The 18,145-nt window shown below is 41.5% G+C and overlaps 1 protein-coding gene across 1 annotated transcript; it reads right to left on the bottom strand.

The window, feature by feature from the left end:
- ALKAL2 (ALK and LTK ligand 2) lies at positions 1 to 17,222 on the bottom strand. Its single transcript, XM_067544838.1, has 6 exons — positions 17,140 to 17,222; positions 15,400 to 15,734; positions 13,128 to 13,181; positions 12,925 to 13,005; positions 10,399 to 10,464; positions 1 to 713 (listed from the first exon to the last, which is right to left on the bottom strand). Exons 2-5 carry the CDS (start codon positions 15,656 to 15,658, stop codon positions 10,400 to 10,402), a joined length of 459 nt encoding a protein of 152 aa, XP_067400939.1. The 5' UTR covers positions 15,659 to 15,734; positions 17,140 to 17,222; the 3' UTR covers positions 1 to 713; position 10,399.
- Between the last annotated feature and the right edge of the window lie 923 nt (positions 17,223 to 18,145).

Here is an 18,145-nt window from a genome sequence, read left to right as displayed (position 1 = left end):
TAATATATCAAACACTTTATTACTTATGTTTGTTATTTACAGTATTTACATATTGCACATACCTGGAATGTTTATACATTTATTGAACAGAAAAACAATGGCAGTTTGTGTGTGTGTGTGTGTGTGTGTGTGTGTATACAAAAATCCACACTCTTCTGTCCCAAGAAAACATGTTCACTTGGAATTGTCTTTTGTATTTGTCATGCAATTTGTAACTTGTACTCCCAGGGTACAATGTGACCCCTCCAACGTTGAAATTTTAAAATAAGTTTGTTTTAACCAAACTTCTTAAATTGCATAAGCATGAAGAATATCAAGTGAAAACCACTGCTGTGGAGTAGATTCTTTAAGAGTTCTGGATATATAAACAGAAACAAGACTCAGAATTCAGAACAGAACATTAATTTCTTGGTGAAGGGTACATGTTCATGTAATTTTTGGCAGCACTACACATCAAATGTGGAGTGTACTTTTAAGTATGGAGCAGTAAGTACTACTGGCAGTTACACTACTGTAAAGAATGTAGATCTGCAAACTGTTGACAACATACAAAACACATGTTAAAAGAATTATGGGAAATAGTCTGTCAATCTGCAAAAATAAATCCTCTTGTTCACAATGGAGTATATTATAAAGGTATTAAGTTCTATTTCCCTGTTGGTTTCCAAGGCACTTCTCCTGGTTCTCGGTGTTTCTTTTCTGTATGGTAATATCTGTTGTGTTTTTAAAAAAAAAAAAAAAAAAAATATTAGTTGCCTTTCAACATTTTCACATTTTAAGTCAACTGTTTAAAAATGCATTTGGCAAATTGAATAGAGTTATTAAATAAAGATTTTTGTAATAACTGTCTGTAAATCTGGTAGTATATTTCTGATCTCGTTCCATTCATATCACTCTACCCACCAAAGAAACCTTGCAGATTAGCATTTTGGAAAAGCATCCTGCTTTGTGCTATTCCTATCTCTTTGATGTTCTGTGCCTGGAAAATAGATTTTGAAAACTACAAAATTCCAATATTTAAAATATTTAATACTTTAAGCTTAGTTTTTAGAATAAATCAATCTCTAAATGCAGTAATGAAGTCAAAATATGAGTAAACCACAATGTTAACAAACTATCATTTTTATAGTCTTAAAATCTCAGTACCAAAATAGTTTTGGCATAAGGCTTGTCCACATAGATCCAGTGGCAAGATCAGGATTAAGGAGTCAGGCATGCTCCCAAGCTCCCAAAAGCTAACAGTAAAATTGTTTAAGTACAGCAGAAGCAGAGGAAGCCTGCCAACCGGGCAGTGGGACCACTAGTTGACAAAGGAGCACTCAAGGAAGACAAGACCATTGCAGAAAAGCTAAATTAATTCTTTGCATCTGTCTTTGATGCAGTGGATGTGGGGCAGATGCCCAAAAAGAATGTCTGGTGTGGCTGACAAACCTGAAGTACTGTCCCAAATTGTTAGTAGAAAAGGTTTTAGAACAAATTGATAAAAGAAACAATGTCACCAAGACAGATGGTATTCACTCAAGAGTTCTGAAGGAACTCAAATATGAAACTTCAGAACTAGTAACATACGTAACTTATAACTGAAATCAGCCTTAGAGCCAGATGACTGGATGGTACCTAATGGAATGCGAGGCTCCAGAGGAGATCGTGAAAATTATAGGTCAATGAGCCTAACTTCAGTAGCAGGCAAACTAAGAGAAACTATAGTAAAGAACAGAATTATCAGACACATAGATAAACACAATTTCTTGGGGAAGACTCAAAGCTTTTGTAAAGGGAAGTCATGCCTCACCAATCGATAGAAGTATCTGAGGAATCAACAAGCATGTGGATAAGGGTAATCCAGTTGATATAGCATGCTTCGATTTTCAGAAAGCTTTGACAGGATCTTTCAGGCTCCTAAAGAAACTAAAGTACCCATGATTATACAAAATTGTTTAAGATAGTTAAGTCCAAAGCAGACTGCAAGAAGTTAGAGGGATCTCACAAAACTGGGTGACTGTGCAACAAAATGCACAAGATGAAATTCTGTTGATAAATTCAAAGTAATGCACATTGGAAAAAATAATCCCAATGATACACATATAGTGATGGGTTCTAAATTAGCTATTTCCAGCCAAGAAAGATCTTGGAGTCAGGATGGATATTTCTCTGAAAACTTCTGCTCAATTCACAGCAACATTAAAAAAAGTTGTTATGAAGGAACTATTAGGAAAGGCGTAGAAAATAAGACAAAATATAATGCCACAATATAAAACTGTGGAATACCAACACCTTGAATACTAAGTGCATTTCTGATCATCCTATTTCAAAAAAGTATATTAGAATTAGAAAAGGTACAGAGATGGGCAACAAAGATGATCAAGGATATGGAACAGGTTCCATATGAAGACAATCCCATGCTTAGGGAGACCTAAAACCTCTGACTACCACCAGAAAGCCAGGAGTGGAAGACGGGTGGATCACTCCTTAATTGCCCTGTTCTGTACACCCCCTGAAGCTCTACTATGGGCCACTGTCAGAGATAGGATACTAGTCAAAATGGACCACGGTCTGGGCTACTATAGCAGCTCTTATATTCTTACGATTTAGGAGTGATTTTTTTTCATTCCCTTCAATGGAGCTTAGATATATGACAGCAACAAATTTAGTATTCTGTTTTGAGACCCAGTCTTAATCACCAGTATAGTCTGACTACAGTGGGACAACTCAAGTAAGTGGGAACTCTAAGAGTGGGCCTCTTCTTTGCTACCAGTCTGTGGCTTTTTCAACAAACTTCATAGAGTGTTGTATTTAACCCTTCCCTGAACTGCTTCTGGGAAGTAATGACTGGTATTGAATCGTATTGAATCCTGTTAGCTGAATAATGTAGTGGGTATTACCTAATGGGCTAGAAATGTTAAGTCAAAAGTAATTAAGATATGGAAGCATATTAAAACACATTTATCTTTCAGCAGATTCATTTACATCAGAATTAGAGTTGTAATCATGCATAACATTCTAAAGGTTAAAAATTAAGTCGCTGTGACGTTTAGTATTCTCTCCAAGCTGCAGCTTTGCAGGCAAAGCAACAGTATGTATTTTAATAATGGACATTTATTAATATTTTTGGACTTGTCTACACACAAACCAGGATCAAAATAACTACATTTGTTTTAATTCACATCTTTTCAGTATATTGTGCAAATGTGTGTTGTCTCTCTTATTTTCATTTGAGTGTCCTTTTTGATGTTAAACTTAAGTCAGTAAAAAAATTAACTTTGCATCAAAATAAAATGATTGTAAGCCTTTTGCAACAGGGGCTGTCTTCTTGTTCTGTGTTTGTACACAGTGGGGTCCTGGTCTTGATCCTGGCCTGGGGTTTTTAAATAAAACCCAATTTAGTTATTTTGGTTTCACTTTGTGTGTAGACAGGCCCTTAATTGCAGAAGAAACTGATTTTGCTTTAGTTGAATGTGGCTTTTTCATTCTAATTTATTTTCAGTGGCTCATATTCAATTAACAGATTTAGCTGAAAACTCTTGCTGCTTCTAAATCCCAAAGTGATTTTTGAGGGGTTAGATTAAAAAAAAGTATGCAAAACTTTCAGTTTAATAAATGAGGGGTTTTGCACTGAACTCTAACAGTGTCATTTAAAATTTTTAATTTGGCATATATATATTGCGAATGAGGAATTTGTACTTTGCTATGTTTGAAAAATTGGAAATAGTGTATAGCACACACTTAAATTAGTAAGTGTGCAGTGTGACAGATATGTCATATCCTTGGGAGACCTTAATTAAGTTTAGATATGCTGGGGTCTATTGTATTAAATGCAAATGTATTATTGTGGGCTGGGATTGCATGTAACATCTCTGGGGGGAAATATGATGTGAGGCCTGGGATTTCAAAGAACTATCATAGAATATTGGGGTTGGAAGGTACCTCAGGAGGTCATCTAGTCCAACCCTCTGCTCAAAGCAGGACCAACCCCAACTAAATCATCCCAGCCAGGGCTTTGTCAAGCTGGGCCTTAAAAACCACCTCCCTGGGTAACCAATTCCAATGCTTCACCAGCCTCCTAGTGAAATTTTTTTTCCTAATATCCAACCTAGACCTCCCCCACACAACCTAGATCTCCCCCTCTGCAACTTGAGACCACTGCTCCTAGTTCTATCATCTGCCACCACTGAGAACAGAATGGTTCCATCCTCTTTGGAACCCTACTTCAGGTAGCTGAAGGCTGTTATAAAATCCCCCCTCACTCTTCTCTTTTGCAGACTTAAGTTCCTAGTTCCTTAGGCCTCTCCTCATAAGTCTTGTGCTCCAGCCCCCTAATCATTTTCATTGGTCTCCACTGGACTCTCCCCAATTTGCCCACATCCCTCCTGTAATGGGGGACCCAAAACTGCACACACTACTCCAAATGTGGCCTCACCAGTGCTGAATAGAGGAGAATAATCACTTCCCTCGATCTGCTGGCAATGCTCCTATTCATGCATCCCAATATGCTGTTAGCCTTCTTGGTAACAAGGACACACTGTTGACTCGTATCCAGCTTCTTGTCCACTGTAACCCCCAGTTCCTTTTCTGCAAAACTGCTGATTAACCAGTTGGTCCCCAGTCTGTAGCAGTGCATGGGATTCTGCACTTGTCCTTGTTGAACCTCCTCAGATTTCTTTTGGCCCAATCCTCCAATTTGTCTAGGTCACTCTATCCTATCCCCTACCTTCCAGCATATCTACCACTCCCCCCCCAATTAGTTTCATCTGCAAACTTGCTGAGGGTGCAATCCACCCCATCGAACAGTGCAGCTGTGCTGCTGTAGCGCTTAGTGAAGATGCTACATATGCTGAGAGAGTTTCTCCCATTGGCTTAGGTACTCCAGCTCTTCAAGAGACAGTAGCTATGTTAACTGAAAAAGCCCTCCCACTGACATAATGCTGTCTACACTGGTAGATCAGTCTTTATAACTGCATCACTTTAGGGATGTGGATTTTTCCACATGCCTGCATGACATAGTTATACATAAGTTTGTAATGTAGGCCAAGGCTCAGTCTGTCATTCCACTTTCATTTCATCCTTTTTCCTTTTATAGTCCAAGAAACAATATTCAACATGATGCTTAAGATTTAAGCAGCACAAAAATCAAGAAATGTAAAGTTATCTGCCATAGCATCCCATTATCCATCCAGCATGACTGATTAGACAGAACCTGGTTCAGTGATGAGCTGTGACAGGTAAAATAGGATTGTAAGACATTAGAGGGCCCCAGTCTAATCAGCCTCACAGCTGCACAGACAGTCTGTAGAATCCTATGCCATTGTAGGATTCCCAGATTGTAACAGTGGTCAAAAATTCTCTTTTTCCACCTGTGAGTATCTAGGATACTGTACTTTGGAGATGAGGATCTAACCAAGTGGTCTATGCCTTGGAGGTGACAAAGCTGGAATGTTATACATGATGTTAACCATATATTGTCTAGCTAGTTGAGTGTCCAGTTCAAGGCTCTGGTCTTCACTTACAAAGTCTAAATCATCTGGGAACTATCTCAGCAATTGTTTCCCAACAGCTCAATTTGATGGTTAAGTCTGTCCATGATACTGTTCTATTCTTGCCGTACAGTGTATTAATGCTACATCTTTAAGCAGGAAATAGTGTTTCTCCTGCTATAAAATGATCTTATCTTTCTTTGAAAACTGATAGTTACTGTACCTCATTAGAAAAACAATTTCATTGTCTGATTGTGATGATTTCTTTATATTAAAGCTATATTTTTCTTTTTACTTTGTTATTACTCCTAGATCGGGACAGTTGGGACTTCTGATTTTTCTATTTCAAAGATGTGTATCAATTTTACTACTACTCTGGCTATGCTGCACATTTCAAGCATTTTTATTGCTTTACAAATTGCCATTTAAAAAAAATCTTTAGTCCTATTAAGTAGATGGATGAAAAAATAAAAGTTGTAGATAAAGAATGATTATAACCTTATTCTCCATTTTTTGTAATAAATACTTGTGAATTATCTTTCCTTATGAAGATAAAGTTATAACAATAAGCAATTAAAACAAAACTTACAAAAGGGTGTAATATTCAGTGCTCATTGCATTGTGAAGTGCAGTGGGTGTTAAGAAAATTCATTATGTTCTTATAGGGAAATGACTAATATGGTATTCCCATTTCCATGATTGTGCACGTTATGGTTTTATTATAGTCAAATAGAAAAAGGAAGCTGTATACAAAATATTTAACAGGTCCCTGTCTCTAACAGGTGTGGCTCTGCCCCAGGAATCTTATTTTTCACACCACCCACCCACGTAGGATCACATTTGTATATGTGGAAATCCCTGATTGCGTGCACCTATTAAGCCATGTGCAGGCTATGGAGCTGGATGGGAACACTCACAGGCACAAAGGAGTTGTGCATACTGAGGAGCCAGAAATCAGACCAAAAATTAAGCCTGTTGATAACAGTGCAAGCTTTTCTGATTCATAATGAATAGCAATCAGACATTAGCCAAGATTTTCAAGAGTGTTTGAGGATCTGGGATACTTCAATGTTAAAGGTTTTTCACTTGACAACTTAAAGGGGCCTGATTTTCAGAGGATGGATGATGTGCACTTTCTGATAACTGGGCCCTTTTAGGGTGTCTCAGTTTGAACACCTAAAATCACTAGTCACTTTTGAAAATCTTGGCTACAGTCCCCAAGATTCACAAGGAAGGTTAGACAGCCAGCAGTGCAAGTGTCTAAGACAAACGGCTGAGTTAAGAACAAAGGGGAATATGTTCTCTTTGAGGATGTAGTTAAGCCTTTTTGGCAACTGTAAATGACCTTCTACTGCTCAAGATTCATTTTTCGTTCAATACATCTGGTGGCAGAGAGAGATGTTAAGAATCTTTTGTTGTAACCTGAGAGCACAAAGCATAACTTGTGCTGGGTTTGCTAGTGAATATCCACCTTTGTTCAAGCCTGTATCACGTGTAAATTGTACATAACATTATGTATTATAACTGAAACAATTGTTTAAATGGTATCTTTGTGTCTACTCATTTTATCTCACTCCTGGAATCTGAAGCCTCTTGCCTACCTTGAAGTTGTAATAATCTTAAGCATGTTGTGAGTAGAAATCCAAAACAAATCTAACCTTTTCCAAAGCTCATCTCAAAACATGGAAATATGTCCACGCATCTCCAAAGCAAATAAGCAAAAGCTAACTGCCACCTGCCAAACAGTCACTAACATCCATAACCTACTGTCAGGAAGGAGTGAGTGGAATAAAAGTTGGAACTACTGAGCAAGACAAAGTACCAAAAATAGGGATAATGAAACTTGACTTTCCTTTGTAAAGCACTTTGAGATCTGCTGGTGAAAAGCACCACATAATAATATAATAATCCCTAACTTTTACTATTTTGATAGGTATAAACAAAATACTCCAAACATGGAAATTGAAAATGTCATGTAACTAGTTTGGACCATAGGTATTTTCATGCTGTATCAGACCAGTGGTTCTTCTAGGAGAATATCTTGTCTCTGACAGGGGCCAGTACCAGATGCTTAAGAGGAATATGCAAGATGACCTGCACTTATGGAATAACCAACCTACATGGAAAGTTTGTTTCTATCTCCCACTAGGTAGAGGTGCCCAAAAGCAGGATTTAAAGGTAACTAAGAACAAAACAATGTCATCACATTAACTTGTGGAATAAAAAGGTATATTATTATCCATAAATGGATGTGAATAGATGCAGACAACCACTCCCCATCTCTAAGAACACAGCTTCTTTTAAAAGTTGAAGAAAAATATATTGTGGATCGCAAAGTTATCCTGAATTTTCACAATTTGTCCTCTATCCTTAGGCCCTAATTCAGGAAAGCGTTGAGCATGAGCTTAAAGTTAAGCAAGTGCTTTGCTAGAATGGGCCCACAAATTGCTTGGTTTATTAGTTTCTAAATATGTGACCACTATGTAGACAACATTACTTAAGTTAGCATGGCAATAATGAATGAGGAAAGGCAGTCTAGCATGGCATATCTACTATGCACTTTCAAGTTAGAGTGCAGTATAAAATAAGCAGTCTTTGTCTTTTAGAATATAAATTGAGAGGAAAAGTGAAAATGAGCATAGATGAAACATGTCTCGTAGTAAGGCAAAATATTCCAAAGAGCTATTGTCATAACTGCTATAAATGTAGTGCCAAATTCCGCTCTTTTAAACCCATGTAAATCTGGAATAATTCCACATAAGTAACTGCTTTAAAGTATAGAACAAAGCAAAACTTTGTTTCTGATGTTCAACATTTATCTTAACTCTTGACTTACTGGTAGCTACTAAGATAACAGAAGTAAGAAGTGTTGTTATATTATCCTGTAAATCAGCTGTTTATTCATTAGAGCTCTTGATTATTACCTAAATTATCTTATTAAGTATGTGACATGGGTTTTACAGTCTGGTATCTATATGTATTTAACTGGCATTATGCTTCAAAATTTTGAACATCTCTTAAAAGTACCCATAAGGCTAGGTCCAGCAGAAATTTTCCACAGCCTGCAGAGATGAGTGTGACTGGCTCATGTAAAAGAGGAGGAGAACCACCTTCCCCAGAGCTCCATCTGCATAGTTGATGTTACATGATGACGGCCCTACCATGCTTTTCCAGAGGAGGAGATCTCTTACATGGAAAAGTTGAATTATGCAGCAGTTTTAATGCATTATCTCTATGAGAAAGAGTTTGCAGAGTGATGGGAAGAATGGTCTCTGCAGATCCTCCAAGTTTGGTAGTGAAATTATGAATCTTTAGGCACCTATGATGACAATTTTCCCCACTAAAGCAGATCACTCAAGAATGATGATGCTATCAGTGATAATCCAGCAGAGGTTGTGCATTATATCCCATTCTCAGGAGAGTAGGAGCCCCTGGCATTATGGATTTTGTCACAGAAACTTCAAGTTTCAGAGTGGACAGAGGCCTCTGAAAGAAGCTGCCCCTTTTTCCTTCTCACCCTGAAAACTCTCAATGCCAATGGGATGTGTTGATGCAGAGGGGCTTTCTGGGAAAAGGAACAATGCATTTTAGGCTCTGCTCTGCATCTATGCTTACTGGCCATTTCTGGCAGGTATATGCAGGAGTAACATTCCACCTATGTCTTTCAGTAGAATGTATGGATGATGGGTGCCCATTAGCTCCCTGAATTACACAATTCACTACCTTGGAACTGCAGAGTTCTCTAAACTAGAACAAGGAATTTACCTCACATACCCAACATCAATTACATGAATCTAAGTGCTGTATGCAGTAGGTTCTGTGATTTCACCCTTCAACAGGCAAGATCTGGATCATGGAGTTGCTTCCAAGGCTGCATTGTTAAGGATAAATGAAGCTTTCAGAACAGGGAGCACTTCTCCAGCTATAGGACCTCAGAAACCTACAGAGGTAAACTATGACTGATTTGGTTTACTTGTAAAGTGGTCTCTTGTATGAACAGAAAAATAGGAAAGAAATTGAGAAGCAAGAAATATGAGGAAAGACTGTTGTGGCTAAATGTGAAGTCATAATTCTGACCTGCAACCTTCATTTAGTGACATATATTACTTAATAAATGCTCAGGGAAAAACTAAAATGTATAACGTATCAAACCTTATTTAAAAATTCTCTTCTGTAAATAAAGCACATACAACTGTATTTTTGTCTCAGCTGACAGGATATGGACTAGTCTTCATGTGCAAGATGTCAACTTTTAGAAGTATAGATACTTTGGGATAGCATTCTTCCTTTGGTGTGCACCTGAAATTCCCATTATTGCTAAAAGGAGTTAAGTAGGTGCATCAAGGAAAAATAACCTCATGGAGTAGAAACTGATCATGAAAATCCAAAGAAATCTGAATAACATGCTTATTTTTTTAATGCTTTAATGCAAGTATATTACAACTGAATTACTACAGAAGTACTAATGACACCTATGTTTAAAAAATGTGCATGTGTATAGTTATGTATATATTAATCCATATTAAAATATACACATATTTACAGCTGTGAGTATGAAAGGGCAGCCAGTGCCACTACACCCAATTGTATACTGAATCAATTTAGGGGCGGGGAAAAACCCCCAAAACCAGCTATGGCTGCTGTGTTTTGTTCTATAAAAGCAAATTCACTATCTGCTAACTGCATACTGCTATGAATAATTCACAGCTGCTTTCTATGGATCTTTATAATGCTTTCCAGTAGGGGATACCCTTTATTTATGTCCAGTATTTTGCCAGATTAAGGTAGTTATGTCAAGTGTTCTGAAAAGGGAATACCTTAGCCAAAGGATGATTGTTTTTAAACTCATGAATTTTTCATGTCTACAATGCAAAATCTACAGCTTTGCTATGCAGTAGAATGTTATTACCTCTATCAAAAAGCTTACCTTATCCTTCCATGCACATTGGACTTACTGCCAACCGAGTAAGAAGCCTGGCACATCTTTTATAGTCTGCCATGAAAAAGATAATAAATACAATAACTTAATGACACAGCTAAAGTTACTGATTTTGGTTTTAAAAATAAAATTGATAGATGTATTGTGCAAACTATTATCATAATTAACTTTAATCAGTACCTTGATTTAAAGGCTTAGGTTATAACCGGTAGAAATTTGCCCTATATGCCTAAAAGTTTACTGTATAAATATTAAATGCCTAATTTTTGTGCATTCTCTTTGCAATTTTTTTAGTTCTGTGCAAAAACAGCATAATTGTGCATGCAGATACCTTGTGTAATATATGGCCAGTTATACATCTAACTAGGGTGTGCACAAGTGCTGGATCTGAAACTGCCATCATGTCATTTGCATATGCAAATTAGGTGTTTGCAGTGGCCCGTCATTAAAATGTAGCTATCAGTGAACTAATACCAAGATAAATAATAGTGCAGTCCTCCAACACACTGTCCTTCTAGAACAATTGAAGAGCAGAGCAATAAAAGTGTTGGAGGCTCAGATCTTCAAAGGTATCTGAATACCTAGCTCTTATTGAAATGAATAGAAGTTAGGTGTCTAAATACCTTTGAAGTCATAGAATTAGAAGAAAAGACTGGTTATATTATATCTGTTTCTTATGGCAGTACAGGATGGTTCCCTTTTGATATTTGTATAGTCTTGTTACCAGATAATGTGTGGTGGTGGTGTAATAAGTAAAACTGAAGTAGTCATGGTTGAAAATGTTCATGCCTACAAAGTTCAATCAAGTAATCTGTTTTGTGTACAGTGAAGTCTGTGTGCAGTGCAGATTGAAAAGGAATTATTCAAAGATTGCTCACATGCTCAGTTAAAGACCTCCTGCAGTCCTACAGCTAGCAGCTCTTGGTATATAAAACCTGACCTTTAAGATTTATACCACCAAACTGCACAGAGGACTGGAAAATGTACTGGAGAGAACACTCTTGTACTGGCAATGGGATAGTCTTTTCTGTCTCAGGCAGCAAACCACAGGTGCTTTATTTCTTGTGTAATTTATCTTTATAATAGTTGCATAGAATAAATAGGTAACTATAACCAGAAATCAGAATTATACAAGCAGTACAGTACTCAAATTACCACCTACACCCAGCTAAGGCTATTATGCACAGAGAATAAAAGGGTACATATTTCAAGATTCCATGAGTAGTCTGAGAGACATATTGATAAAGTGTCATCTATGACTGATTTATCCATTATATTGGTTGTTATCTCACTAATGTTTAAGTAAGTCTTGTGCTTGTGAAAGATGTCAGATTGTCAGCCCTAGACCCCTCTATGCATAAGACAGGTTGAGTACAGGCACCACCAGCGCCAACTCTCCTCTATTTCCCACCAATATGATGCAACAGGGGCATGTCAGCTGTGAGTAAAGCTAATTCAGTCTTTAGACCCATTTGGTCCTTAGTGTCACTGCTGAGTGTTCTAATTAGTGCTGAATTTGATGTTGATTTTTGTGATGTGGTCCACTAGATATTAGGTGGAGACCATCATCTTGTTTCAAAGAGACTAATAAATGGTTCTTATCTTACAAATGGGGAGAAGACTCACACTTCTTAATAAATGTAATTTTAAAATATACAGATAGTTACAAATGGGGAAGAAACCTTCTTAAAGCATGGGACTTGAATTAGGAAGCCTTGGTTCTTTTCCAACTCTGCAACTGACCCACTGGGTGGCTTTGGACATGTACATTAAAGTGTGCTTGTCTTCTGAAAAAGGCTTTGGAAAAATAGCTTCTTCTTACACAACAGGTCTGCTCCCTGTTTGTATTCAAAGGCTGCTGTGACAAAAAAACTAATTCCTGTTTTGTATTCCTTTTCCCACTGCTCTGTCAACACAGCTGAGACATAGTAAGCTGGATTTTTGTTCATCCATGTCCATCAGTTGATTTGTTTATTAAGTTCCAGTAAGTTACACCTTTGTAAACCCATTGAAGGCAAGTGGGTTTCAAAGGTGTCACCTGGGATATAATTGGAAGACTATGAAGTTGCCAAAATGTAACGTGGATAATTTGTCTGTAGAATGTGTGTTAAGTAATGATGCATGAAAAGGAAGTAGCCCCACTTGGCTTTCAGATCCTATGTTAAGTTTTCAACACTAGCAATTGCCTTACCAAAAAAATTTTTTTTAAAAAGTGAGTACAATTGATTTAGAGACATCAAGAGACAATAAACCTGGACTCCTGGGAAGCAGTTTTTACAATCACTTTACACAGTGTATCCACAATGGAAACTCTGTACCTCAGTTTTGCCATGAGAATGATAATATTTACCTCACAGGCAGGAATTGAAGATCAAGTCATATCTACAAAGCACTCTGAGCCCTTTAATTGAAAGGCCCTGTACAGCTGCACACTATTACAACTATTCTCTCTTATGGCCACCCCATTCAATAGCTTTTTGTTTTAAAAAGTTAGCTTTGGTTCATGGCACTTACAAGCTGGGATGGTGCAGTCTCTTGTATTGTGATAAAGCCGATGGAAGTGTTTACTGCATTTTGGACTAAAATAGAGAGGTCCTGAAATACAGAAAAAGAACAAGTCGTGAGTCAACACAGCACAAAGGGACTAGCAGAAGGAGAGTGGGGTTTAGATGGCATCTGTGTGAAATGATGGATACAATGCAAAAATCTAAATTTACCTGTTAAATGCTTTAAAAACTTGTCTTTCATCCTCAAATCTCTAGGAACTATTTCTGTTGGGGGGGAAAAAAAGTATTCATTATACTCCACTGCAAATACATTTGTCAAAGATGGTAGGGCTACTACAGAAAGTGCTGAAATTTTGCCCAGGTGCTCAGAGTAACAGATTACTAGAAGATTGAGAGCCATAAGGTGGAACAAGTTGCAGCTGCCTTTAACTTTCATATAGAGACACTGCTACAAAGAATATAGAGCATTGCAGTACTGGGACCGATTGCCCCAACAGCCACGCAATCACATTAAAAAGGAGAGCAACCATGAGTCACATTGTAGGGTGCTGTGGGCCACATTTTGGCTACCTAATTGAGGTGTATCACTTTAAGATCACTGATGCTTAGAAACTGTGCAGATTCCACTAGTGGTAAAGGTCCAAAGACACACTGGGGAATGGTCTGTAGGCTGCTTTGTGGCTGTCTATGCAACATTTTCCTACAAGCACCTGCACTGTTTTGTCAGAGGCAAGCGTTGACAAGCACTATCTGAAATAGCTATTGTGAATATGAGATCAAATCAATATATTTACAGGAAATCTAGAAATAGTCCTTGTTTTATCTCAAGCATTAAATAAAATTCACTGGAAAGGAATATAAAAAGCAAATTGCTTTTCCTCATTCTTGCGGTTTGCTTCTCTGCATTTTGTGTTCAGCCGATGCTAAAATGAAACTGGTTTACTGAAATCCACGTTAGTGTCAACTCTTGTTTTTGTCTTGTTGATTTACAGTTATCTTTGATTGCTTTCCGTTACTAACTCTGTGCTGTTAGCTTAGTGTTGATTGTGTATGGTATCTGTACTTTATTCATTTGACCATAAATGCCTAAACAGCCTTTTCATTCCCCCTGGCACTTCTTATCACATTTAAAGCAGAGCACATTTCCATCCAGATCTGATTCATTGGTGAGGTTAGACATTTCTGAAAAGTCATTCTTTATTTACTTCTAATTTTAGTCAGTCTGAGAAAAATTGACCTTATCATATTTGACCTAATTATGTCATGAAAAGCATTAAAAGCTGACATGCTTCTCTAAGAGCATGCTTCTCATGGGACAGGCACACTAGGAAAGTGATACTTAGACTAAAATAAAGGAGGACTCTAAGCAATAGTTTAGTTTTAGTGGCAGCAACTTTGCTGGGAATAAATTCCATTATAACAATATTGAAGTCCCTTTCAATGACAGTGGTACTGCAACTAGTCTGTTTCTGAAGTGGTTTTATCTCACTGAGTCATATTCCCGGGGATATGTCAGCTGCTTTGCATGATTTGCTTATGCAGAACAGCCATAAAGTCTGCTTAACCTCCTTGTTAATTTGGGTTTACAGCTGTTTGCTTCAGTTGCAGTTAGACTGTACTAGTTACTCTGGCCCATTAACCTTTTATCATATATTAAGCAAAAGGAACAAATTATTATTGTACTGAGTTTAGGGGGTGGATTGTTAGGTTGAGTTTTATTTAATATCTTCACTAATGATCTAGATTAAGAACTAAATCACATTTTAATAACAATCACATGAGACCAAATTAGGAGCAGTTGTGAACACCCTTGAGTACAAAGAAAAAGATAGAAAGGTGTCTAGAGAGATCAAAAGAGATGGGCAGAAAATAACAAAATGAGATCTATCTTAGGAAACTGTACATTGATTTATCTAGTGAAAAATAATATCAAACCTGATACTCAGTGGAAGGGGAACTAGGAAGAGCTAAAAGAATTAATAAAAAGAGCAAAGCCAGGAATAAAGTTGCCTAGCAGGAAAAACTTCCAGGTGTGAAATCTACTAGGCTGTGGAATAGTCTCCCCAGGGAGGTGGTGGAAGGTCAAGTCCAGGGACATTTAAAACTTTTTAATCAACAAGACTACAGGCCCTTGGACTAGATGACCTCGGATAAGCAGGCCTTTTCATCCCTGATTTCTTTTACCTCAGTCCAGCTCACTGTTCTTCCTTACAGATACAGGGTGTATAAAGCAAAGGCTCATGCAGGTCTGGCTTTCAGTCTAATCTACTTAAGAAATGCATTAAACAAGTGAGAGTGGAGTTCTACCCTGGGATTTTCAAAGCCAGTTTCTTGTGTAGGAATCTCTTGTATTTTTCGAGCAAGCTTGCAGATCTCTTGAGGGGTAGCACTTCCTATAAGAGCTAGTACAGTGATTCCTGATTTCCCTTCAAGAAGAGCAAAGGAAAGGAGCACACTGGGTTACAGCCAGTCCATGACTTACCAGCTCTCTGTTCCTCCGGGTACACTCCATAATCAGCTACCTCTCTCCGGTCTAAGGTATAATCGTGGTTGGAGAAGTATTGCACCCCGTTGTCCTCTTCCATATGGTACCTTTCCAGTTTCTGAATAATCTCCATGATGAGATTGAAGAGGCTTTGTCTGTTCTTTAGGTCTATGGAGTCAGTTCTCTCTTTGCAATAGCCTGCTGACAGCATTAAGAGCACCAGCCCCAGCAGCACAGGAGACCTCAGTCCGCTCATTGCAAGTCTGAACTGGAGGGTGAACAAGCAGAGGAAAAGAAACGATCCACTTTGGGGGGAGGGGGCTCCTATTTCACTGAAAGAGAAGAATGGGGGTGGGGAACAGGGAGTCACGGGTGTGAAATCAGAAATACTACAGGGGGAGAGCAAAAAGATGCTACTTTGACCATTATGTAACCAGGGTGCCTTGTTTCCTCCCTCCCACCAGCTCCTTAGATTTTAAAATGGACCAGATCCTCAACTGGTGTAAACTGGCGAGGCTCCATTGAAGTCAAAGGATTTGAACCAGCTAAAGAGATGGCACAATCTGCCTTTTACTTGCCCTGCCAGCAGCAACTTTATTCTCGCCTGCAGTGCCGACTAGAGAGCCGCTCAGCAGCCCGAGAGCTACACGTTCAAAGTACTCCCACGCTGCCTTCACGCTTCCCCACAGTTCAGCCTGTGTCCAGCCAAGGGAGACTCACGCTTCTCGCTCAGATCCAAAGGAAGGGCATCCTTAAAAGTCACTGTCACCTACACCCAAGGAGAGAGCAAGGCTGCTGCATGGAGGAGCGCACTCTTAGGGCTCCCGTGGCCCTTCCTAACCTGCCCTTTGGCCCCCCATTTCTCATCTCCAGCGTGGCAGCCGAGGGCAATCCCCCCCTGCTGAAACCCGGCAGAGTAAATCCCAGCGCACGAGGACCCGACGGCGGGCAATGGTGTAAAGTAAACAGAGGCGTCTGGCTGCCAAGCGAGAGGCAGGGAACAGCCCTTGTCCAGCCGGCTGCGCTGCAGAAACTTTTCGAAAACTTGCACCTTAGGCCCCACTCTGATTTCTAGAGCAAAAGCGAAGGCTCGCGGAGCGAACGGCCCGGGCGCTGCGGGCAGATCACTTAGTGCCCAGCCCTTCATGGAGCGACTGAGGTTCAAAGCCCTGGCATGCGCAGTCACTCCTTTGCCCCGCGCTGCTCTAGTAAGCCACACAGCAGCGCGGCGGGACCCGCGCACCCAGCGGCGGGGGTGGCGGGGCCGGAAGGCAGCCGGCTTTCCAGTGCGGTGCTGTGCAGACGAGCGGCCCCCAGCCCAGACCCCCTGGAAGGGCTGCGCCCGCTACTCTGCCGGGTATGGCGGAGCCTGGGGACCCGGAGTCCGTTCCTCGTCCCGCCCCGCTGAGACGCTCCTGCACCACAGGCGGCTTAGCCACAACGACCTTGTCCCAGGGTGTGCCCCGAGTCTCCCACGTGGGAGCCCAGCGGCGCTCAGGCGCCCGCCCTAGCTCCTAAAGTCACCCCACGCTGGGAGCCAGGTAGGGGGCCTGAGCGCCGCACCTGGCTGGCCTCTGGCGAGCCATCCCGTTGGCAGGGGTGCAGGGGTCAGCGCCGGCAGCAGCCCCCGCTGCTCCCCGGGCAGCCGCGCGCGCCTCCAGCTCTCCGCCCGCCTGGCTTCCACTTGGCGGGGCTGCAGCGGGGCGAGCCGGCACCTCAGTGGGGCTAGCCCGTTACCTGTCTCCTGCCCCCAGCGCCGGCCAGCTGCTGCCCTCGCGCGCTCGCTCGCTCGCTCTCCCCCACGCAAGAGCAGCCCGCGGTCCTGGACTCCCGGGGAGCCGGCGTTTCCCTGCTGCTGCTGCTGCTGCTGCTGCTGCTGCTGCCGCCGCCGCCTCCCTCCCTCCACTTCCCTTCCCGACCCGGTGCACCGGCTGCAGCCACAAGCAACTCCATGGCGGTCGGCGCCGCGGCTTATATAGGCGACACGGGACATACATGGCGGCTACGGCAGATGGGATCGACTGGCAAGTGGGAGGAAAGCAACAAGAGTCCACTTGGCAACCCCGGGAGCGTCGCTGCTGCGGGAGGTTCCCTCCCCTGCCCTCCCCCCCGTTCCTCCCCCCGGCTGGCGCGACAGGGGCGCGCTCGCTCCTCAGGCTCGTAGGCAGCCAGTCCCGAGCGGGGGCAGAGCCCCCAGCCCAGCCTTTGACGGGCAAGGCGCTAAGGCGTCTCGGAACTTGCCGTCCCCCTGTCCGGCTGTTTGTCTGTCGGGCGGGGTGGCCGGGAAGAGCCGGCATTGGCCTCTCGCCGTTATTCTTGTAAAGGGAAAATCTCCAGCCCTGCCTGGAAATGCTGCCCCCCGCCCGCCGCTCCGGGCTAGCCCCGGGCGAGAGGCGCCGCAGCAGGGCCAGCGATCAAGGCAAGCGGGGCCAGCCCCAGGCACCGGGCGCGGGGCGGAGAGACCCCAGCACCGACCCTTCCCCCAAGGCGAGCGAGGCGGCCGGGCTCCGGCCGCGTTCACACCTCCCTGAGAACACGCCGGCGCGGCGGGCGGGAAGCGCTGTGGCGCGGCTGAACTCGATTGCGTGGCTCGGAGACAAACATGAAGTTGGCTCGCGCGGTGGGAATAGGCTCCCCAGCCCACGAGACGGGTGTGGGGCGGGGGAGGCTTTGTTTCAGGGAGAGGCTAGAGCTAGGCAGGGGAAGAGCCCCAGCGCCCTGTTTACTGCGATCTGAGCCGTAA

Source organism: Emydura macquarii, unplaced genomic scaffold, assembly GCF_026122565.2.
Source record: "Emydura macquarii macquarii isolate MOO-44397 ecotype Brisbane River unplaced genomic scaffold, CSIRO-AGI_Emac_v2 contig_1027, whole genome shotgun sequence".
Classification (NCBI taxonomy): Eukaryota; Metazoa; Chordata; order Testudines; family Chelidae; genus Emydura; species Emydura macquarii.
This window is presented reverse-complemented; position numbering and strand designations above follow the sequence as displayed.

Bases quoted from the DNA above. Each gene is read 5' to 3' on its own strand.
- ALKAL2 (XM_067544838.1), bottom strand. From the start codon at position 15,658: ATGAGCGGACTGAGGTCTCCTGTGCTGCTGGGGCTGGTGCTCTTAATG. The intron at 13,182-15,399 runs GTAAGTCATGGA...CCCCCCCAACAG, and splicing joins CCCGGAGGAACAGAGAGCTG to AAATAGTTCCTAGAGATTTG. The intron at 10,465-12,924 runs GTAAGTGCCATG...TTTTCATGGCAG, and splicing joins AGACTGCACCATCCCAGCTT to ACTATAAAAGATGTGCCAGG.